Genomic DNA, 17,295 nt, shown 5'->3' on the forward strand with positions numbered 1-17,295 from the left:
CATCATTTCACAACATCTACATGTATTGAATCATCTCTTAGGCCTGTTACAGGGCGACTATATAGGCAGACCTCATTTTACTGCTCTTTGCTTTACTGCTCTTCAGATACTTTTTTTTTTTTTTTTTTAACAAATTGAGAGCCTGTGGTGGCTGCACCCCTGCATCGAGCACGTCTGTCGGTGCCGTTTTTCCAACAGCATCTGCTCACTTAGTGCCTCTGTGTCACATTTTGGTTATTCTCGCAGTATTTCAAACTTTCATTATTCTTAGATTTGTTGCGGTGACCTGTGATCAGTGATCCTTGACGTTACTACTGTAATTGTCTTGGGTGCCCCGAGCCACGCCCATACTAGATGACAAACTTCACTGTTAAGCGTCGTGTGCGTTCTGACTGCTCCACTGACCAGACATTCCCCCATCTCTCTCCCTCTCCTTGGCTCTCCTTATTCCCTGGGACACAATCTGGAAATTGGGCCAATTAATAACCCTACAATGGCCTCTAAGTGCTCAAGGGAAAGGAAGGGTCACATGTCTCTCACTTTAAATCAAAAGCTAGAAATGAATTAAGCTTCACAGTGAGGAAGGCCTGTTGAAAGCCGACAGGCCAGAAGATTGGCTTCTTACGCCAAAGACTTAGCCAAGCTGTGAATGCAAAGGAAAAGTCCTTGAAGGAAATTAAAAGTGCTGCCCCAGTGAACACAGGAATAATAAGAAAGTAAAACGGCGTTATTGCTGATATGGAGAAAGTCTGAGTGGTCTGGAGAGAAGATGAAACCAGCCCCAACATTCCTGTAATCAAAGCCTAACCCAGAGAAAGGCCCTAACGCTCTTTACTTCTGTGAAGGCTGAGAGAGGTGAGGGAGCTGCAGAAGAAAAGTCTGAAGCCAGCAGAGGGCGACGCACGAGGTTTCAGGAAAGAAGCCGCCTGCATAACAGTAAAGTACAGAGCGAAGCAGCGCGTGCTGAGGTAGAAGCTGCAGCAAGTTACCCAGAAAATGTAGCTAAAGTGGCTGCACCAAACAACAGATCTTCAGTGTAGACGCAACAGCCTCTTATATTGGAAGAAGATGCCACCTAGGACTTTCATAGAGAAGAGGAGTCAACGCCCGGCTTTCAAAACTGCAAAGGACAGGCTGACTCTCTGGGGGCTGGGGTTAATGCAGCTGGTGACTTTAAGTTGAAGCCAATGTTCATTTACCGTCCAAAAATCCTAGAGCCCTGAAGAATTACGTTAAATCTACCCTGCCTGTGCTCTCTGCAAATGAAACAGCAAAGCCTGGATAACAGCATATCTGCTTATGGCACCGTTTATGGAATATTTTAAGCCCACTGTTGAGACCTACTGCTTTGGAAAAAAAGGTTGCTTTCAAAATATTAATACTCACTGATGAAGCACCTGGTCACCCCAGAGCTCTGATGGAGATGGACAGTGAGACGAATGCTGTTCTCAGGCTGCTGACACAACATCCATTCTGCAGCCCACGGTTCAAGGAGTAACTTTGACTTTCAAGCCTTATTATTTCAGATATACATTTGTAAGCCTTTAGCTACAGATGGATCTGGGTAAAGTCAATTGAAAACCTTCTGGAAAGGATTCACCATTCTAGATGTTATTAAGAACATTTGTGATTCGTGGGAAGAGGTCAAAATATCAACGTGAACACAAGTTTGGAAGAAACTGATTCCAGCCCTCATGGATGACTTTGAGGGGTTCAAGACTTCAGTGGAGGAAGTCACTGCAGATGTGGTGAAAACAGCAAGAGAACTAGAATGAGAAGTGGAGCCTGCAGATGGGACTGAACTGCTACAATCCCATGATGAACTTTAATGGATGAACAAAGAAAGTGGTTTTTTTTTTTTTTTTTTTTTTTTTTTTTTTTTGCGGTACGCGGGCCTCTCACCGTTGCGGCCTCTCCCGTTGCGGAGCACAGGCTCTGGACGCGCAGGCTCAGCGGCCACGGCTCAAGGGCCCATACACTCCGCAGCACGTGGGATCCTCCCGGACCGGGGCATGAACCCACGTCCCCTGCATCGGCAGGCGGACTCTCAACCACTGCGCCACCAGGGAAGCCCAGAAAGAGGTTTCTTGAGATGGAATCTAACCCTGGTCAGGATGCCGTGAAGACTCTTGAAATGGCAACAAAGGATTTAGAAAATTACATAATCGTGGTTGACAAAGCGGCAGCAGGTGGACTGACTCCAACTTTGAGGGAAACTCTACTGTAGTCGCAATCAAACAGCCTCTCTCTGCTATAGGGAAACTGTAAGAGGAGGAGTCAATCGATGGGGCAAACGTCACTGTCGCCGTATTTCAAGAACCTGCCGTGGGCTTCCCTGGTGGCGCAGTGGTTGAGAGTCCCCCTGCCGATGCAGGGGACGCGGGTTCGTGCCCTGGTCCGGGAAGATCCCAAGTGCCGCGGAGCGGCTGGGCCCGTGAGCCGTGGCCGCTGAGCCTGCGCGTCCGGAGCCTGTGCTCCGCAGCGGGAGAGGCCGCGGCGGTGAGAGGCCCGCGTACCGCAAAAAAAAAAAAAAGAACCTGCCGGGGCCTCCGCAGCCCTCAGCAACCACCACCCTCGTCAGTCAGCTGCCACCAACACTGAGGCAAGACGCGCCACGCCGACAGCAGAGGCTCAAAGGGCATCTGTGAAATTAAAGCACGAATGACAGGTAGGAGCTCACGGGGACGGCGTGGCCTAGAAACGGCCCGGTTTTTACCTTCGGCGTTTCTAGTTCACCCAGGAAGTTACAGCTCACAAATTAGAAACCTATGAACCCAGACCAAGCGAAGCCTTAGGTGAAAGAAAAACACGGGCGGAGGACACCTCGAGGGCTTCCATCACAAGCCTCACACGGCTCAGCTTGGTATGAAGAGCCTGAGGCTCCGACCCGGGCCGGCAGAGGTTCAAATCGCCGGCCGGCGGCCTCAGCCGGGGCACAGCATCCTGATGGGCTCGGTGCCCTGGGTGCAGAGTGGAGACAAGAACACCACAGCGGGTACAGAGGTGACACCTGCCTGAGCTGGCAGAGAGAGGGCCCCTGTCGTCACCCTTTGTGCCCCGAGGAGGGGCCTCGCCGGGGGAAGAGGGCAGGCCGCCGGGTTTCCGCCCCGTCGGTGCCCCATGAGCGACCAAGAAGCCGGGCCCGAGAGGAAGGAGCCCCGCGCAGCCACCCCGGGGCGGGGGGTGCAGGAGACGCGCTCTCACCCGCTGGCCGAGCTCTTCTCCTTGTCACTCTCGTACTCGGCGAGGACCAGGTCCTCCTCCCCCCAGGCCAGCTGCTCGGGCCCCGTGCCTGCTGCCAGCATCTCCCTGCTCAGGCGGAGGAGACGCTCAATTTCTTCATCTTCCTGTCTCTGCGCAGGAGCGTGGCCCGTGGGGAAAGAGAAAGAAACCTCAGCGCCAGAGCCCCACCCCCTGACGAGGCAGCCTCCGGGGGCCAGGCCAAGGGCGGCGACACACATGCCATCGACACGGGCCTCACCCGACTGGTGTCAAGGCCCCAGGATGAGTTCCTCGGCGCAGGCTGCCCGGCTAGCGGGTGGGCGAGGAGCATGTAGCCGGAGGGCGCCAGGAGGGGCCGAGGGGCCGTGCTCGCCAGATCAGCCGCACCGTGAGGCCCCATGCAGGGCGACGCCACCCGGACACGGGCCGCCACTCACCTTGCGCTTGGCTGCGAACTTGAGCGGCGCGTTGTGACGGATCTGCTGTAGGCGCTCCTCTCGCTTCTTCCTCCTGACCCGCCCCTCCTAGAGGGGAGGGAGCCAGAAGGGAGGCCCCTGCAGGAAGCCCCAGCCTCTCCCGGAGTGGGAGTCGCGGCAGCCCAGCCCAGGGCCTCCGGGCCCTGCGCACCTCCCTGCCCTGCCGGCCTCCTGTCGGCCCAGCCGCGGAGCTTGCTGCTGCAGGAAGTGTGCGCCTCCCTCCCGAAGCCCCACGCTCTCCATCCGGTGCAGCCCGTGAGCGAGTCTGCAGCCAGGGAAGCGTGTGGCCACTGGCAATGGTGCAGTTCCTTTCCTGGGGAAAAATGGGAACCGCCAACCGAGGGGAGGCCTGGTGACATCGGCTTACTACAGACAGCGAGGGCGCAGCACCATCCACCCGGGAGGTGGCCGGGGCGGGGGCGGAGAGGCACTGGGAGGACACGAGCTGTCCCGCTTCGGGCTCCTGCTTCGGGATCCGCCCGAAATCCTCCGATCACCCCACCTCCCGTAACCCGATCTCACCTTTAGTCGGTCCACCAGGTCCCTTTCTTCTTTCTTCTGCACAAACTGAGTGACCCAGTCAGGCTCTCCATTGGCCCTCGGGGAGCCTGGGCTCTGCTGGCAGGAGGGTGGGGGACACGGGGCCTGGTCCTTCCCGCCGTTTAAGGGGTTGGCTCTGCCCTCAAGGAGACGCTCCTCCTCTTCCCGTTTCTTCCGTTCAAAGTCCCGGAGCCAGGAGAGGGCCCCACAAATGAGACTTAAGGATTTTCCCTACGGGAAGAAAAACGTTCTCAGAAATAGAGCATGAGAAACGAAGCTTCCCTAATGACCTTTCCCGTTTTGTTTTGTTTTGTTTTTTTAAAGCTTTATACTTTTTTAAAATTTATTTTATTTTATTTATTTTTGGCTGCATTGGGTCTTCGTTGCTGCGCGCGGGCTTTCTCTAGTTGCGGTGAGCAGGGGCTACTCTTCGTTGCGGTGCGCGGGTTTCTCATTGCGGTGGCTTCTCTTGTTGCGGAACACAGGCTCTAAGCGCGGGCTTCAGTAGTTGTGACACGCGGGCTCAGTAGTTGTGGCTCACTGGCTCTAGAGCGCAGGCTCAGTAGTTGTGGCGCATGGGCTTAGTTGCTCCGCGGCATGTGGAATCCTCCCAGACCAGGGCTCAAACCTGTGTCCCCTGCCTTGGTAGACAGATTCTTAACCACTGTGCCACCAGGCAAGCCCGCCTTTCCCATCTTAGTAAAGCCTGCGAGGGAGGTCTGACTTTAAATATCAGAGGGTGCTCTAAGACTGGCCTCGGAAAGGAAGGAAAAAGAAGGGAACTGGCAAGAGAATGGCTAGGGGAAAAAACTGGAGAAAGTGAGAAATAGGGCTTCCCTGGTGGCGCAGTGGTTGAGAATCTGCCTGCTAATGCAGGGGACACGGATTCGAGCCCTGGTCTGGGAGGATCCCACATGCCGCGGAGCAACTAGGCCCGTGAGCCACAACTACTGAGCCTGCGCGTCTGGAGCCTGTGCTCCACAACGAGAGGCCGGGATAGTGAGAGGCCCGCGCACCACGATGAAGAGTGGCCCCCGCTTGCCACAACTAGAGAAAGCCCTCGCACAGAAACGAAGACGCAACACAGCAAAGAAAAAAAAATTAATAAACTCCTACCCCCAACATCTTCTAAAAAAAAAAAAAAAGGGAGAAATAAAAGTAAAATTCTTTAATTATATGGCTCACTGGTCCTCAAAGAATGAAAATGGCTTATCAAGTTGCATATAAGTACTGCAGGTCATCGTAATTAGAAGAATGGGAGAAACTGAATAAACAGCCCAGAAAATAAAGCCAAAAAAACGCACAGCATGAAAGCCCGGATACGAATTGCTGGGGGGAAGATGCAGCAACGTGCGGACAGAAGGTGATTCGCCCCGAGGCCCGGTGTCAGGAAAGGTTAAAGGAAGCCAATTGCTCTGAGGAGCACAACAGTTGGCTTAAAGACCAGAATTCTCCCCGTAGTCCTTGATATGGGGTGAACTGTGTCCCCCCAAATTCACACGTTCAAATCCTAACCCCCAGTGTCTCAGAATGGGACCCGACTGGAAAACAGGGTCATAGCAGATGTACTGAGTTAAGAGGAGGGTGGCCCTGACCCAGTAAGACCAGTACCCTTGTAAAAAGGGGAAATGTGGACACAAAGGCAAGGGAGGCAGACGATGGGAAGAGATGTGGAGAAGCTCGCCGTCCACACGCAGAGGAGAGAGGCCTGGACAGCCCTGCTGACACCTCGTTCGGGACTTCCGGCCTCCAGACTGTGAGACGATAAATTCCCGCCATTCTGGCCACTCCACCTGTGGTGTTCTGTGATGGCAGCCCCGGCAGACAAAGGTAATGATTTTATGATGAAGCGTGATACTGAGAGACCAGTGGGCGGCGTGAGCGCAACAGGCACGAGTACCTTCAAAACTACACAAACCTTGAAAAGACAACTATCGACTCTTAAAAAAAGAAGACAAAAGATTATTCAAGAAAAAAAAGAGACTAAAACTATACAGCTTCACCAGGAAGAAAGCTCCATCTTATCACAAGAAGGTCCCAATGACTGAAATCAATACAGCGAGAAACAGCAGCATAAGCTTGTAATTTCAACATATTCTATCCAAGTAGACTTCTTTCTTTCTTTTTTTTTTTTTTTTTTTTTTTTTGTGGTACGCGGGCCTCTCACTGTTGCGGCCTCTCCCGTTGCGGAGCGCAGGCTCCGGACGCGCAGGCTCAGCGGCCACGGCTCACGGGCCCAGCCGCTCCGCGGCACGTGGGATCCTCCCGGACCGGGGCATGAACCCGTGTCCCCTGCATCGGCAGGCGGACTCCCAACCGCTGCGCCGCCAGGGAAGCCCCCCAAGTATATTTCTTAAGAAACAGTTAAAAGACTTAAAAGCACCTGCTCAAGGAACAAAGTTTGATAAATGTGACTTTTTAAATGATAGGCACTGTTCTTCGATTCAGTGTTTTACGTGACTCTAAAGAGAGGAAGATGAGATACTTAACAGCGTCAGGTGTGGCAGGTGGTCGGATGAGGACCTGACCTCCTCAGATCTAATTACAGGAAGTTGCTCCTGACCCTAACCAGTCTTCTGGTGGGGTGGGTCAGGAGGGGAGAAGTCCCATGCACTGGGTTTATTTATTTATTTTTGGCCACACTGCACAGCACACGGAATCCTGGTTCCCCAAGCAGGGATCGAACCCATGGCCCGTGCAGTGGAAGCGCAGAGTGGACCACCAGGGAAGTCCCCACGTGCACTGGGTGTAAATGGAAGGTCGGGTGCTGGTAGAAAGATGCTACTTTAAAAACCCCTCAGGCTTCCCTGGTGGCACAGTAGTTAAGAATCCGCCTGCCAATGCAGGGGACACGGGTTCGAGCCCTGGTCTGGGAAGATCCCACATGCCGCGGAGCAGCTGAGCCCGTGCGCCACAACTACTGAGCCTGCGCTCTAGAGCCTGCAAGCCACAACTACTGAGCCCGTGAGCCACAACTACTGAGGCTGCGCTCTAGAACCTGTGAGCTACAACTACTGAGTCCGTGAGCCACAACTACTGAATCCCACATGCCTAGAGCCCGTGCTCCACAACAAGAGAAGCCACCGCAGTAGGAAGCCCGCGCACCGCAACGAAGAGTAGCCCCCACTCGCAACTAGAGAAAAGCCTGCGCACAGCAACGAAGACCCAACGCAGCCAAAAGAAACAAAAACCCCTCATTCTGCACAGTATCTTCATGACCCACGTTGTGTGAACTGGCGGAACGGAGCCTCTCCCACTCGCTGTATCTGAAGGAACAAAACGGAACAAGAGAGCGGCCCATCTGCCCTCTTCCTGTCCCAGGAGACCGTGTCATCCCAGGAGAGAGTGACACACTCCCGTCAGTGGATGAGAAGGAATAAGTCACTTTCCTTCGTTCATTCATTCCACACACACACACCTTAAGAGCCCCGAGGCTGACCGTGCCAAGCTCCCCGCAGAAGACAGGGACACAGAGGAGAGGACCTCAAGGTCCTGGTCCTCCAGGAGGTCACAGCAACACCCACACAGGCAGCTCACTCTCACACAGCACTTGCCCTAGAAGGCAATAAAGGGCAAGAGATAAGTGGGAACCTAACAGTCCTCCGCGGCCAACCTCTAACAAACCCCCTCCTCCCCGGCCAGGAAGGAAAACTGAGGGGTTCTGGACTGGACCCCTCCGGCCCTCAGTAACCCCGTTCCTGGAGAGTAAACCAATATGTCGGATCTGTGGATAAGCCAGAGTAATTTCTACGTTTCTCAGCATCAAAGCGGTCGTGCACCCAGAAAAATCCAGAGGGTTTCAGTGCTATGGTCGTGGTTTCCATGGCCATTAAAATTCTCCTTTGCCTTTAGTCTAATTTTTCTCAGACCCCGGGCCTGTGTTTAATGGTTTAATAGACAGAAACGGCTACTACTCAGAAAGAACGACTTTGCTCAACCTCAAACCACGACTCGCTGCACGTGCAGACAAGCACACTGGCTCTGACCTGTCATCAGCGTCTCCGTAGACCCTCTTCAGGCCCCAAACAATACTTACGGTGCCAGTCGGACTCTCAAATATCCCAATCTTGCCAGCCTCCAACACCTGGTACAGCGCTGCCATGAAGTCTTTCTGGACGGCATAGGGTGTGAAGGGAAAAGGGAAGTGGACGCCACCAGCCTCCTCGGTTTTGTCAGCCATGGTCCTGGGGTGGGGGGGAGAAAAAATCTAGTCGCTCTCTGACGGGCCAGGCAGTACTGGCCTGAGATCCTGAACAGTTCCTAGGAGGGGCCTCAACACTAGCTGCGGACTTCCTCCCCAGGAGGGACGTGTTTTGCAAGCAGAGGCCGTGCTCTTTCCCTCACGCGCCTCCCCACGAGGCCTGACCAAAGTCGCTGTCCAGCCAGGGACGTTCATCGCAACTGGACACAGGGGGACGCGGCCCAGGAAGCCCTAACAGAAACCCCTGCCGTGCCGCCTGCGGGCACACCTTCCTAAAGGCCTGGGGGTTTCTTTTGGAGAGCCCGTCATTACTTCTGCAGTCACTCACTCTTCTTCTCCCACATCTCCCAGCCATGTCTTCCAACACGGCAGGACAAAACGGCTTCTCGTGCCCCTGCTGTGAAGACCTAAGAGGTCGTGACCCACAGGCGGAGAATCAGGAGCACAGCTTTTCTGCATGTCACACACCCATCCCTACTCAACGGGCATCTTCCGTTTGCATCTAATTCAGCCCAGGCGCCACTTCCGGTACAAACCAGAGCCGCCCCCTAAGAGCCTTGCCTGGGACCCCAGCCTGGAGGGCCCTCCGCACGGCGGCCGAGCCCTGGCTGGAAGGGCTTCCCAGAACTGAGGCCTCGGCACTTCTCTGCCCCTGCAGGACCAGGTCTAAGAAAAACGTCTCTGCTCCACATTTATTCCACCTTTTTCCTCCTCTTCTGACCCTGATCTCTGAGACAGCTCTGACACACCCTTTCTTCCTTCAGTCACCACTTTCCATCCGGGCCCCACTGTGTCTTTGGAAGTCACTGCTCTGAGCTATTTAAGCAGGCCCAGCTCACCTCAGTACAAACACGAACAAATGTAAATCCCATTTATGCCTTCTCTACGTAACTGGCCTCAGCAAGACCAGTGACCACGTCGGTTCATTTACGAGAGAAGGGAGCTGCGGGGTGCTCTCCCAGTTAGGAGCTGAGGGGCAGAGTTAAAACGGAGGCTGAGGTGGAGGTGGAGGGGTAACGACAAGAACAACGACTTAAAACCAGGACAATTCAATACAAGAGAGAAGAGTGTATAATTGGAAACCCACTAAAACGTGTGGGCAAAGGAGAATGGCCCTGAGAAACTCTGAGCACCTGCCCTGTGTTAAACGCTCCGCAGGCCCTTCCACTTCTGGTGTCTCATTTAATCTGCACGACACCGGAAGCAAACGGCCATTGGATCCTAACGCTTACAGAAACTAAGTAACTCTTCAAAGTCTCAGCTCAGAAAGGGAACCCAGGGATCCAAGCCCAGGTCCACATGGCTCTGTTTTAGTCCAACTCACGTGTCTGCAAAAGAGAACGAGCGTAAATAAAAGGGAGATTTACCGAAAAGATGCATATTGAGAGTTGAGAATACAGACCACCTGGGAAAACCGAGAGCAGAAACCACGGACAGGGTGGGGCTTCCCGCAGACCAGACCTGCAAAGCGGTTCAGGTTTCCAGATGGATCCAGGAAGCCCACCAACCACAAACACCCGCGGATGCCCGTTCTCCTGCTCCGTCATCGCGGGCCGGGGGGAGCCTGCCCGGCTTCCTCTGCTCACTTGGCAGCTTCTGATGTACCTCAAAGTCAGCCTGCATGCAACCTCTGCCTGCAGCCCCCTCGACCTCTGGCTTCAGCTCCCATGCCAAGCGAAGTCTTTTCTTGTTTCGTAGTTCTGAATCCCAAGAGAAAAATCTGACCCATCCCTCCTCTCCTTGTAAGACAGATCACTGGGCAGCCTAGAGACGGCCGGGTGAGGACACCACCCTGATCCAATCAGCCTGGGCCTTGCACCTGCCGTCCCCGCCTGCTTGGAGTCCTCAACGTTTAGGACTCAGCTCAGCTCCTCAGAGAGGCCTCTCCCTGTAGGTGCCGCCCTCCAGTGGGCAAATACCCCCCCTCCAAACACACACACCACTCAGCTTTAAGTCATTTTTTTATCTCATTAATCTGAAATACTGTTTCTTTTGTTCATAGCTCTTAGCACTATGCAAACTTATTTACTGTCCTCCCCCACTAGAATACAAATAGCATAAAAGGAGGAAACTTGTCTTGTTCTCCACGGCCCCTAGCATTCAGAACAGGTGCTTTGGCACTCAGCAACAATTTGATTAATGAATGAATAGCCAGCCTGAGGTGGGAGCCATGGGGAGGGTTTCTGCTCCTCAGAGGGGTGGGGAGAGGAGGTCTGTGACTTAAATATTTAGGCCGAGGGCCAGTTCTTTAATGGTTTCAAACTGCTTCCATATAACCTCACAACCCTATATGGCCAGGATTTTTATTAGCTCTATTTTACAGCTGAAATAACTGAACCTCAGAAAGGTTAAGTGACTTGCCCACAGTCACTCAGCAAGGGTTTGAATCCAAGGTTTGAAAGCACATCTGCCTGCAAGCTGTAGATTTCTGATCTTCCTCCCACCAGGGTAAGTAGGGTGGAAAGACTCGGTTACCAAACTTTAGAATGACAACACGAAACAATACAGAACAAAAGTAACTATTATTCCACTTCTCCGTGGGTGGTAATTACTGATCTCATTATTCCAGGAGCAGCACAAGCTAAACCCTAAGTTAAAGAAGGGTTTAGGGGCTTCCCTGGTGGCGCAGTGGTTGAGAATCCGCCTGCCGATGCAGGGGACACGGGTTCGTGCCCCGGTCTGGGAAGATCCCACATACCACGGAGCGGCTGGGCCCGTGAGCCATGGCCGCTGAGCCTGTGCATCCGGAGCCTGCGCTCCGCAAAGGGAGAGGCCACAACAGTGAGAGGCCCGCGTACCAAAAAAAAAAAAAAAAAAAAAAAAAAAAGGGTTTAGCTAAATCCATGCATAATGGATATACTAAGTGCTATTAAGGATGTTTGGTGGAGGGCTTCCCTGGAGGGGCAGTGGTTGAAGAGTCCGCCTGGGACGCGGGTTCGTGCCCCGGTCCGGGAAGATCCCACGTGCCGCGGAGCGGCTGGGCCCGTGAGCCATGGCCGCTGAGCCTGCGCGTCCGGAGCCTGTGCCCCGCAACGGGAGAGGCCACAACAGTGAGAGGCCTGCGTACCGCCAAAAAAAAAAGAAAAAAGGATGTTTGGTGGAACTTCTCCCGACCTCTTCAGGCTGGCTGCGTGGACACGAGCTCCCACCCAAGTTCTCCCTAGAACTCCCCACCAATGCGAAGGCAAATCTCATGCTCATTAAATGGGCTAAGATACGTGAGCGCCTCTCAGGGGCACGTTAGTCCTGAAAATGCTCATTTTCTTCAGTCTTCGATGATCACTTATTTGCCTGGGTACAAACCATTGCTACAGACTGAATCGTGTCGTCCCCCCCCCCCACGCCTCCAAATTCATGCGTTAAAGCCCTAACCCCCAATGTGAGACTGTATCTGCAGAGATTTTAGGTTGTAATTAACATGAAATGAAGGAGGTAATCAGGGTTAAATGAAGTCCTAAGAGTGGGGTCCTAAACCCTTATAAGGACTGTGGCCTTGAATTCCCAGCCTCTAGACGTGGGACAGAGAAGTTTCTATTATTTAAGCCACCCAGTCTATGGCGTTTTGTTATGGCAGCCTGGGCAGATGAGACATCCATGTCCACGTACCATCCTACTGTCCCCCTCCTAAAGTGCTTTAACGCCACACACCTGGGAGACGACCCGGGTCCAGCGCACCTACCGGGAATCCGGAGCTGTGGCCCCAACCCCATATTCGCATCTTGCTTCTGTCCCCCTCCCAGCTCCGCCCTCAGAGCTCTCACACCGTGCTAACATTTCTCTCCACTTTTCACGGCACTGCCTCCCACACTCTGGTCCATTCCAGCCATCCCACTCCTCCTGTTCCACCTTGGTCCCCCGAGCGGCAGGAGGGCTCTGGGGTCAGACTGCCCAGTGTGGGATCCTGGCTGTAACCGTGCTAAAGTCCACATCCCTGAGCCTGTTTCCTCACCTGCGGGGGACAGGTAACGGCACATTCAGTAGCGCTGCAGGGGCCAGCAGGTACTACAACGTAAGAAACGCGCGCTTAGGGCTGCCGGCGGATCCGCCCAGCAGCCGGCGGCTCACGGCCAGGTCCCGCCCCGCGGCCTCCCCAGCCCTTGCATTGGTGTCTGGCCTATCAATCACATGTTAAGCCCGCCCCAGCTCGGGGACGCTTTCCCGCCGCCGGCCCGGCCCGCCCCCTTTCATTTCCCTCGGAGTCTGCCCTTTCTCATTTTGCTCCGCGTCCTCGGCACCGCGCTTACCTTCGGCGGGAGGGCTGCTCCGCCGAGACCAGGCCGGCGAGGAGTCCGAGCGGATGCCACTGAACCTGAAACTCCGGCTCGCCGGTGTCGGCGTCCCCCAGAGAAGCCCGTCGCGATGCACGCCCCGCGCCAGTGCGCGTGCGCGCTCCCGGGCTCGGCGAGGGCGGGTCCCCCCTATTGTGCCACTGCGCCTGCGCGGCGGGCTCGTCCGGGCCTCGGTCTGCATTACCCGGAAGAGCGACCTCCGTTGCACAGCCCATTTCTCTGCGCGTGCGCACTCCGTGTCTCGTGCTGGGGCTGGACCTCCCCCCTTTTGCGTCACTGCGCTTGCGCGGCTGGCTCGCTGGAGGGAGGGGCCATCGGAAGCTGTGGTTGCGACTGGGTGTTCTTCCTCCCCTGCCGCGCGCCTGCTGTGAAATGTTTGCGCCTCCGCTAGTTGGCGCCCATAATCCTGCGAGCTCAGCAGTCGCTTGACTTAAATTGGCCGTGTTTATCAAACACCTGAGGGGCCAGGTGCTGTAGCTGACTCAGGAAGACTGTATTCTGGTCCTGAAACTGAGCCCCTTTGTAAAACCAGTTTCCTCTGCTCAGTTAATGATTAACCTCTCTGTCCAAAACTTTATTCCCTTTCTTATTCCGTGCCTGTTCCCCTCAGGATTGAGAAGTATCAACAACAACAAAAAAATGGGGGAATTGGAACTGAGCAGGGCCCTCCCGCCCAAAAGCCCCCCTATGTCCTCCGTTTCTTGTTCGTAGAAAAAGACTTTAGGGGCTTCCCTGGTGGCACAGTGGTCAAGAATCTGCCTGCCAATGCACGGGACATGGGTTCGAGCCCTGGTCCGAGAAGATCCCACGTGCCTTGGAGCAACTAAGCCCCTGCACCACAACTACTGAGCCTGTGCTCTAGAACCTGCGAGCCACAACTACTGAAGCCCGTGAGCCGAGAGCCTGTGCTCCACGAGAAGCCACCGCAATGAGAAGCCCGCGCACCGCAACAAAGAGTAGCCCCCGCTCCCCGCAACTAGAGAAAGCCCGCGCGCAGCAACGAAGACCCAACGCAGCCAAAAATAAATAAATAAAATTTTTTAAAGAAATTAGAATTTTTTTAAAAAAAAGAAAAAGACTTTAGCTTCCGACGCTTCCCTAAGTTCCAAGGGACGGGACAGGTAGTTACTAATGAGGGAAATGAGGCAATGCAGAAACAAAGGAAAGCAGTTAAACAAGAGAAGTAACAACAATAGTTCGGGGATAAACTCTTATGTATATGCCTCCTCAAGGCATATACCTAACAATCTGAAACTTACCTTCGAGTTTTTCTGCAGAAACTAAGACACCTCCCCCAGGTGGAGGATGGTGACTACATGCTGAGCACAAGCATGTGGACTCCAGACGGTCAGGAACGGGTAGGCTGCCGATTAAGATTCCTGGAACACCGCCCCGCTACCTCACCACTGACCAGTCCGAAGAAAGTCATGCACCCTGCAGCGCTCACCCCAAAGGTTGCCTTTAAAAACACTTCTCTGGTGCTTCCCTGGTGGCGCAGTTGTTGGGAGTCCGCCTGACGGTGCAGGGGACGCAGGTTCGTGCCCCGGTCCGGGAGGATCCCACATGCCGTGGAGCGGCTGGGCCCGTGAGCCGTGGCCCCTGAGCATGCGCGTCGTGGCCGCTGAGCCTGCGCGTCCGGAGCCTGTGCTCCGCAGCAGGAGAGGCCTGTGCTCCGCAGCAGGAGAGGCCGCAACAGTGAGAGGCCCGTATACCGGGAAAACAAAACAAAACACTTTCCTGAAAGCCATGGGGAGTTCAGGTGTTTTGAACATGAGCCGCTGTGCTCCTCTCTTGGCCCGCCCTGCAGTAAACGCTGTACTTTCTTTCACCACAGCCCAGTGTCAGGAAATTGACCTTGCTGTGTGGAGTTAAGTCTGGTTAATAGTCCTCGCTCCTGTCAGACCTTAATATATTGGTTACTTTACCTCTAGAATGGACAGTATCTGCCCTGCCCACCTCTGCAGGGTTGAGGCCAGGTGAGGGAAAGCACTCTGGAAGCCAAGTTTAGGACTGTTGGTCCTGGGTGCCAGCCCTGCTTGGAGGAGCACACCTGGTCGGGGTCAAAGCACATCACCTTCACCTCCCTGGACGTGGGTTCTCCTTTGTCCAGCAGGGGACAGGACTGCATGATCCCTGTGAGCTCTTCTGAAGGCATGTCCAGTGTGTGTTTCCCAATACCACCCAGTAACCCAGTTCTGACTCTATCTGGAGGGACCTGGGATGCCACACGTTAGGGGCTCAGTCCCACATGACTGCGACGTGAGACACCAATCACTAGTCCGGGCTGTCACCTGTGCTGCTCACCTACTGGCTGGAAGTCGAGAGGTTCCCACGACCTCCTCCTTGGGCTTGATTAATTTGCTAGAGTAGCTGACAGAATTGCCATCTACCTCTACAAGGATTAAATCATGAGCCGCTGCAGCTGCTGACCTTCAACGCCCCCTGAAAGGAGTTCAGGGCAGAGATCAGGAATGAGGCCCTCTGTGCTCTGGGAAAAACTGGCAGAGCAGGTCTTCAGATAGATATTTTCAGGAGAAGATTTTATGAGCCCAATTCTTGCATCTCCTTATATCTAGAAAAGCACTAAAGTCATTCACGGGGACATCTGCGCCTCCTGACTAGCAGCCAGGCTCTGCCAAAATGTGTGCTTGACCGCACGTCCCCCCTTCACTAAAATCATATACAACACTCACCTCCCCCCCACGCACCTCTCTGGAGCAGTTCCTCAGAGCTATCTGAAATGCTGTTTCCCAAGCTACAGTCCTCATTTTCCCCTCAATAAAACTTAATGCACAACTCTCACATTGCGCGTCTTTTCTTCAGTCGACAGAACTGAGGAAAGCATTTTACTTACTGGATCAGCAGTTTATGTAAAAGGATATAACTCAGGAGCAGCAGGGTGAAGAGATGCACAGGACAGGTGTGCGGCCGGGGGCACAGAGCTTCCGCTCCTCCCCGGCACCTCCGATGCTCACCAACCCGGAAGCTCTCCGACCCAGAAGCTCTCCGACCCTCGTCCTTCCGCCTATTTAATGGAGGCCTCGTTACACAGGCGAAGGTTGATTCAATCATTGGTGATTGAATTCAGTCTCCAGCCCCTCTCCCCTCCAGCCACTCAGTTGGTTCCCCTGGCAACCAGCCCCCATCCTTAGGCTGGTTACCTAGGGGCTTTCCAAAAATCACATCATTAACATAACAAGAGACACCTCTATTGCTTTCCTCACTTAGGAAGTTTCTAGGGTTTTAGGAGCTCTGCTAGGATCGGGGACTAAGACCAAAAATATAATTATTATCACAATATCACAGGATGGGTCTATGAAATTACAACTGGGGGCATTTTATGCTAAGTGCTCCCTGGGAATGACCTCGGTAATTGGTGTAACTTCCCAGCAGGATCAAGAAACATTCTGGACAGTTTCTGGGGCTTAAAGGAAAGGCCTTCCAGGAAAGGAGCCAGTGTTACAAACTGTGTAAAAACTTGGGGGTGGGAATTTACAAAAGGATGGTTCCAGAGTCGTTATTTTTGTCAGTACTTCCAACTATCAGTGACTGGGGTAGTTTGAAAAGGGCACAGAACTAACACCCTTCAGGGTCTTGGAAGGTGGCCCACCAAAATCCTGAAAAGGTCTCTGATGCCTCAGTTTTAAGTTCATGTAAATGTTGCATTTACCATACAACCACCGTTTGTTTTAGCATTTTAAAAGGTGTTTTAAAGTAATTGTCATCTGGTAAACTTGACACTTCAAGAAGATGCATTGGACTTGGGTCTATTTCTTCAGAGTTCCCCCTCCCCGCTCTCCACACACACACACACTCCTAGGGTATGAAATCCCTAATTTAAGACGTACCACTGGAGGAATAGAAGGTGATGAGACTTGGGGTCTGGATGTAGAAGACTTTAAACAGTAAGCTAATACGTTTGGACTTTATCTTATAAGCAATTTGCACATCACTGAAGTGGTTTTTGAACAGACGAGTGAAATTGCAAAATCAGTGCCTTGGAAATAATAAGCCCGAAGCAGTGTGCAGAACGCTGGCAGGGGAGAGACCAGAGGCAAGTGAACAAGTCAGGCTATGCAGTGAACCAGACAAGGCAACAGGGACTTGGACCTCTAGAGTAGCGACAGGAATGGGGTGATGGATGCAGTTAAACCAGGATGTAAACCCAGACTATGTCCCTCTATCCTCCCCTCATCCTCACACCAAGGGTTTATTTAGAGAATGACTCTCCTAACATAAGGCCTTGGGCTTTGTCCCAAAGGTAAAATCAGAAGTTAGCCCCATGTGGACCACCTCTTCATTTCTTGCTAATGGCATTCATTGAATGAACTCAAACACCTTCTTAACAAACTCCTCTCAGAACTCAAGGCCAGGGAGAAAGGTTTTTCTACTTATGTATGAATATGCTTTCTATAACTTGGCCGTGAGAGCTCTTTAAACCCATTACGTATTCCTCTTTGCCTTCGCTGCTAGTAATCTCAGCTACGTGTTGTGCGTTGTTTTAGCATTTCAGTGGAAAGCATTTTTTGATACTTTCTTTTTTTCTGTTCTCATTGCTTCTTGCTAA

General features: G+C 53.3%; 1 protein-coding gene across 8 annotated transcripts in view; it reads right to left on the reverse strand.

The window, feature by feature from the left end:
• The window catches only part of DDX11 (DEAD/H-box helicase 11), a 34,945-nt gene extending 21,957 nt beyond the window's left edge, over window positions 1-12,988 (reverse strand). For 3 of the 8 annotated variants that reach the window (XM_067008422.1, XM_067008420.1, XM_067008416.1), the window contains exons 1-5: window positions 12,684-12,978; window positions 8,275-8,422; window positions 4,221-4,469; window positions 3,660-3,746; window positions 3,205-3,353 (exon numbers count right to left, since the gene is read on the reverse strand). In XM_067008422.1, coding sequence (XP_066864523.1) covers window positions 3,205-3,353; window positions 3,660-3,746; window positions 4,221-4,469; window positions 8,275-8,422; window positions 12,684-12,943 — 893 coding nt within the window. In that variant the 5' untranslated portion in view covers window positions 12,944-12,978. Of the gene's footprint in view, window positions 1-3,204; window positions 3,354-3,659; window positions 3,747-4,220; window positions 4,470-8,274; window positions 8,423-12,388; window positions 12,442-12,683 lie in introns of all 8 variants that reach the window. The other 5 variants (XM_067008419.1, XM_067008417.1, XM_067008421.1 and 2 more) reach the window with 5 other exon arrangements.
• Window positions 12,989-17,295: the final 4,307 nt, after the last annotated feature.

The sequence above is a fragment of the Kogia breviceps genome, chromosome 12 (assembly GCF_026419965.1).
Source record: "Kogia breviceps isolate mKogBre1 chromosome 12, mKogBre1 haplotype 1, whole genome shotgun sequence".
In the NCBI taxonomy this organism is placed as follows: Eukaryota; Metazoa; Chordata; class Mammalia; order Artiodactyla; family Physeteridae; genus Kogia; species Kogia breviceps.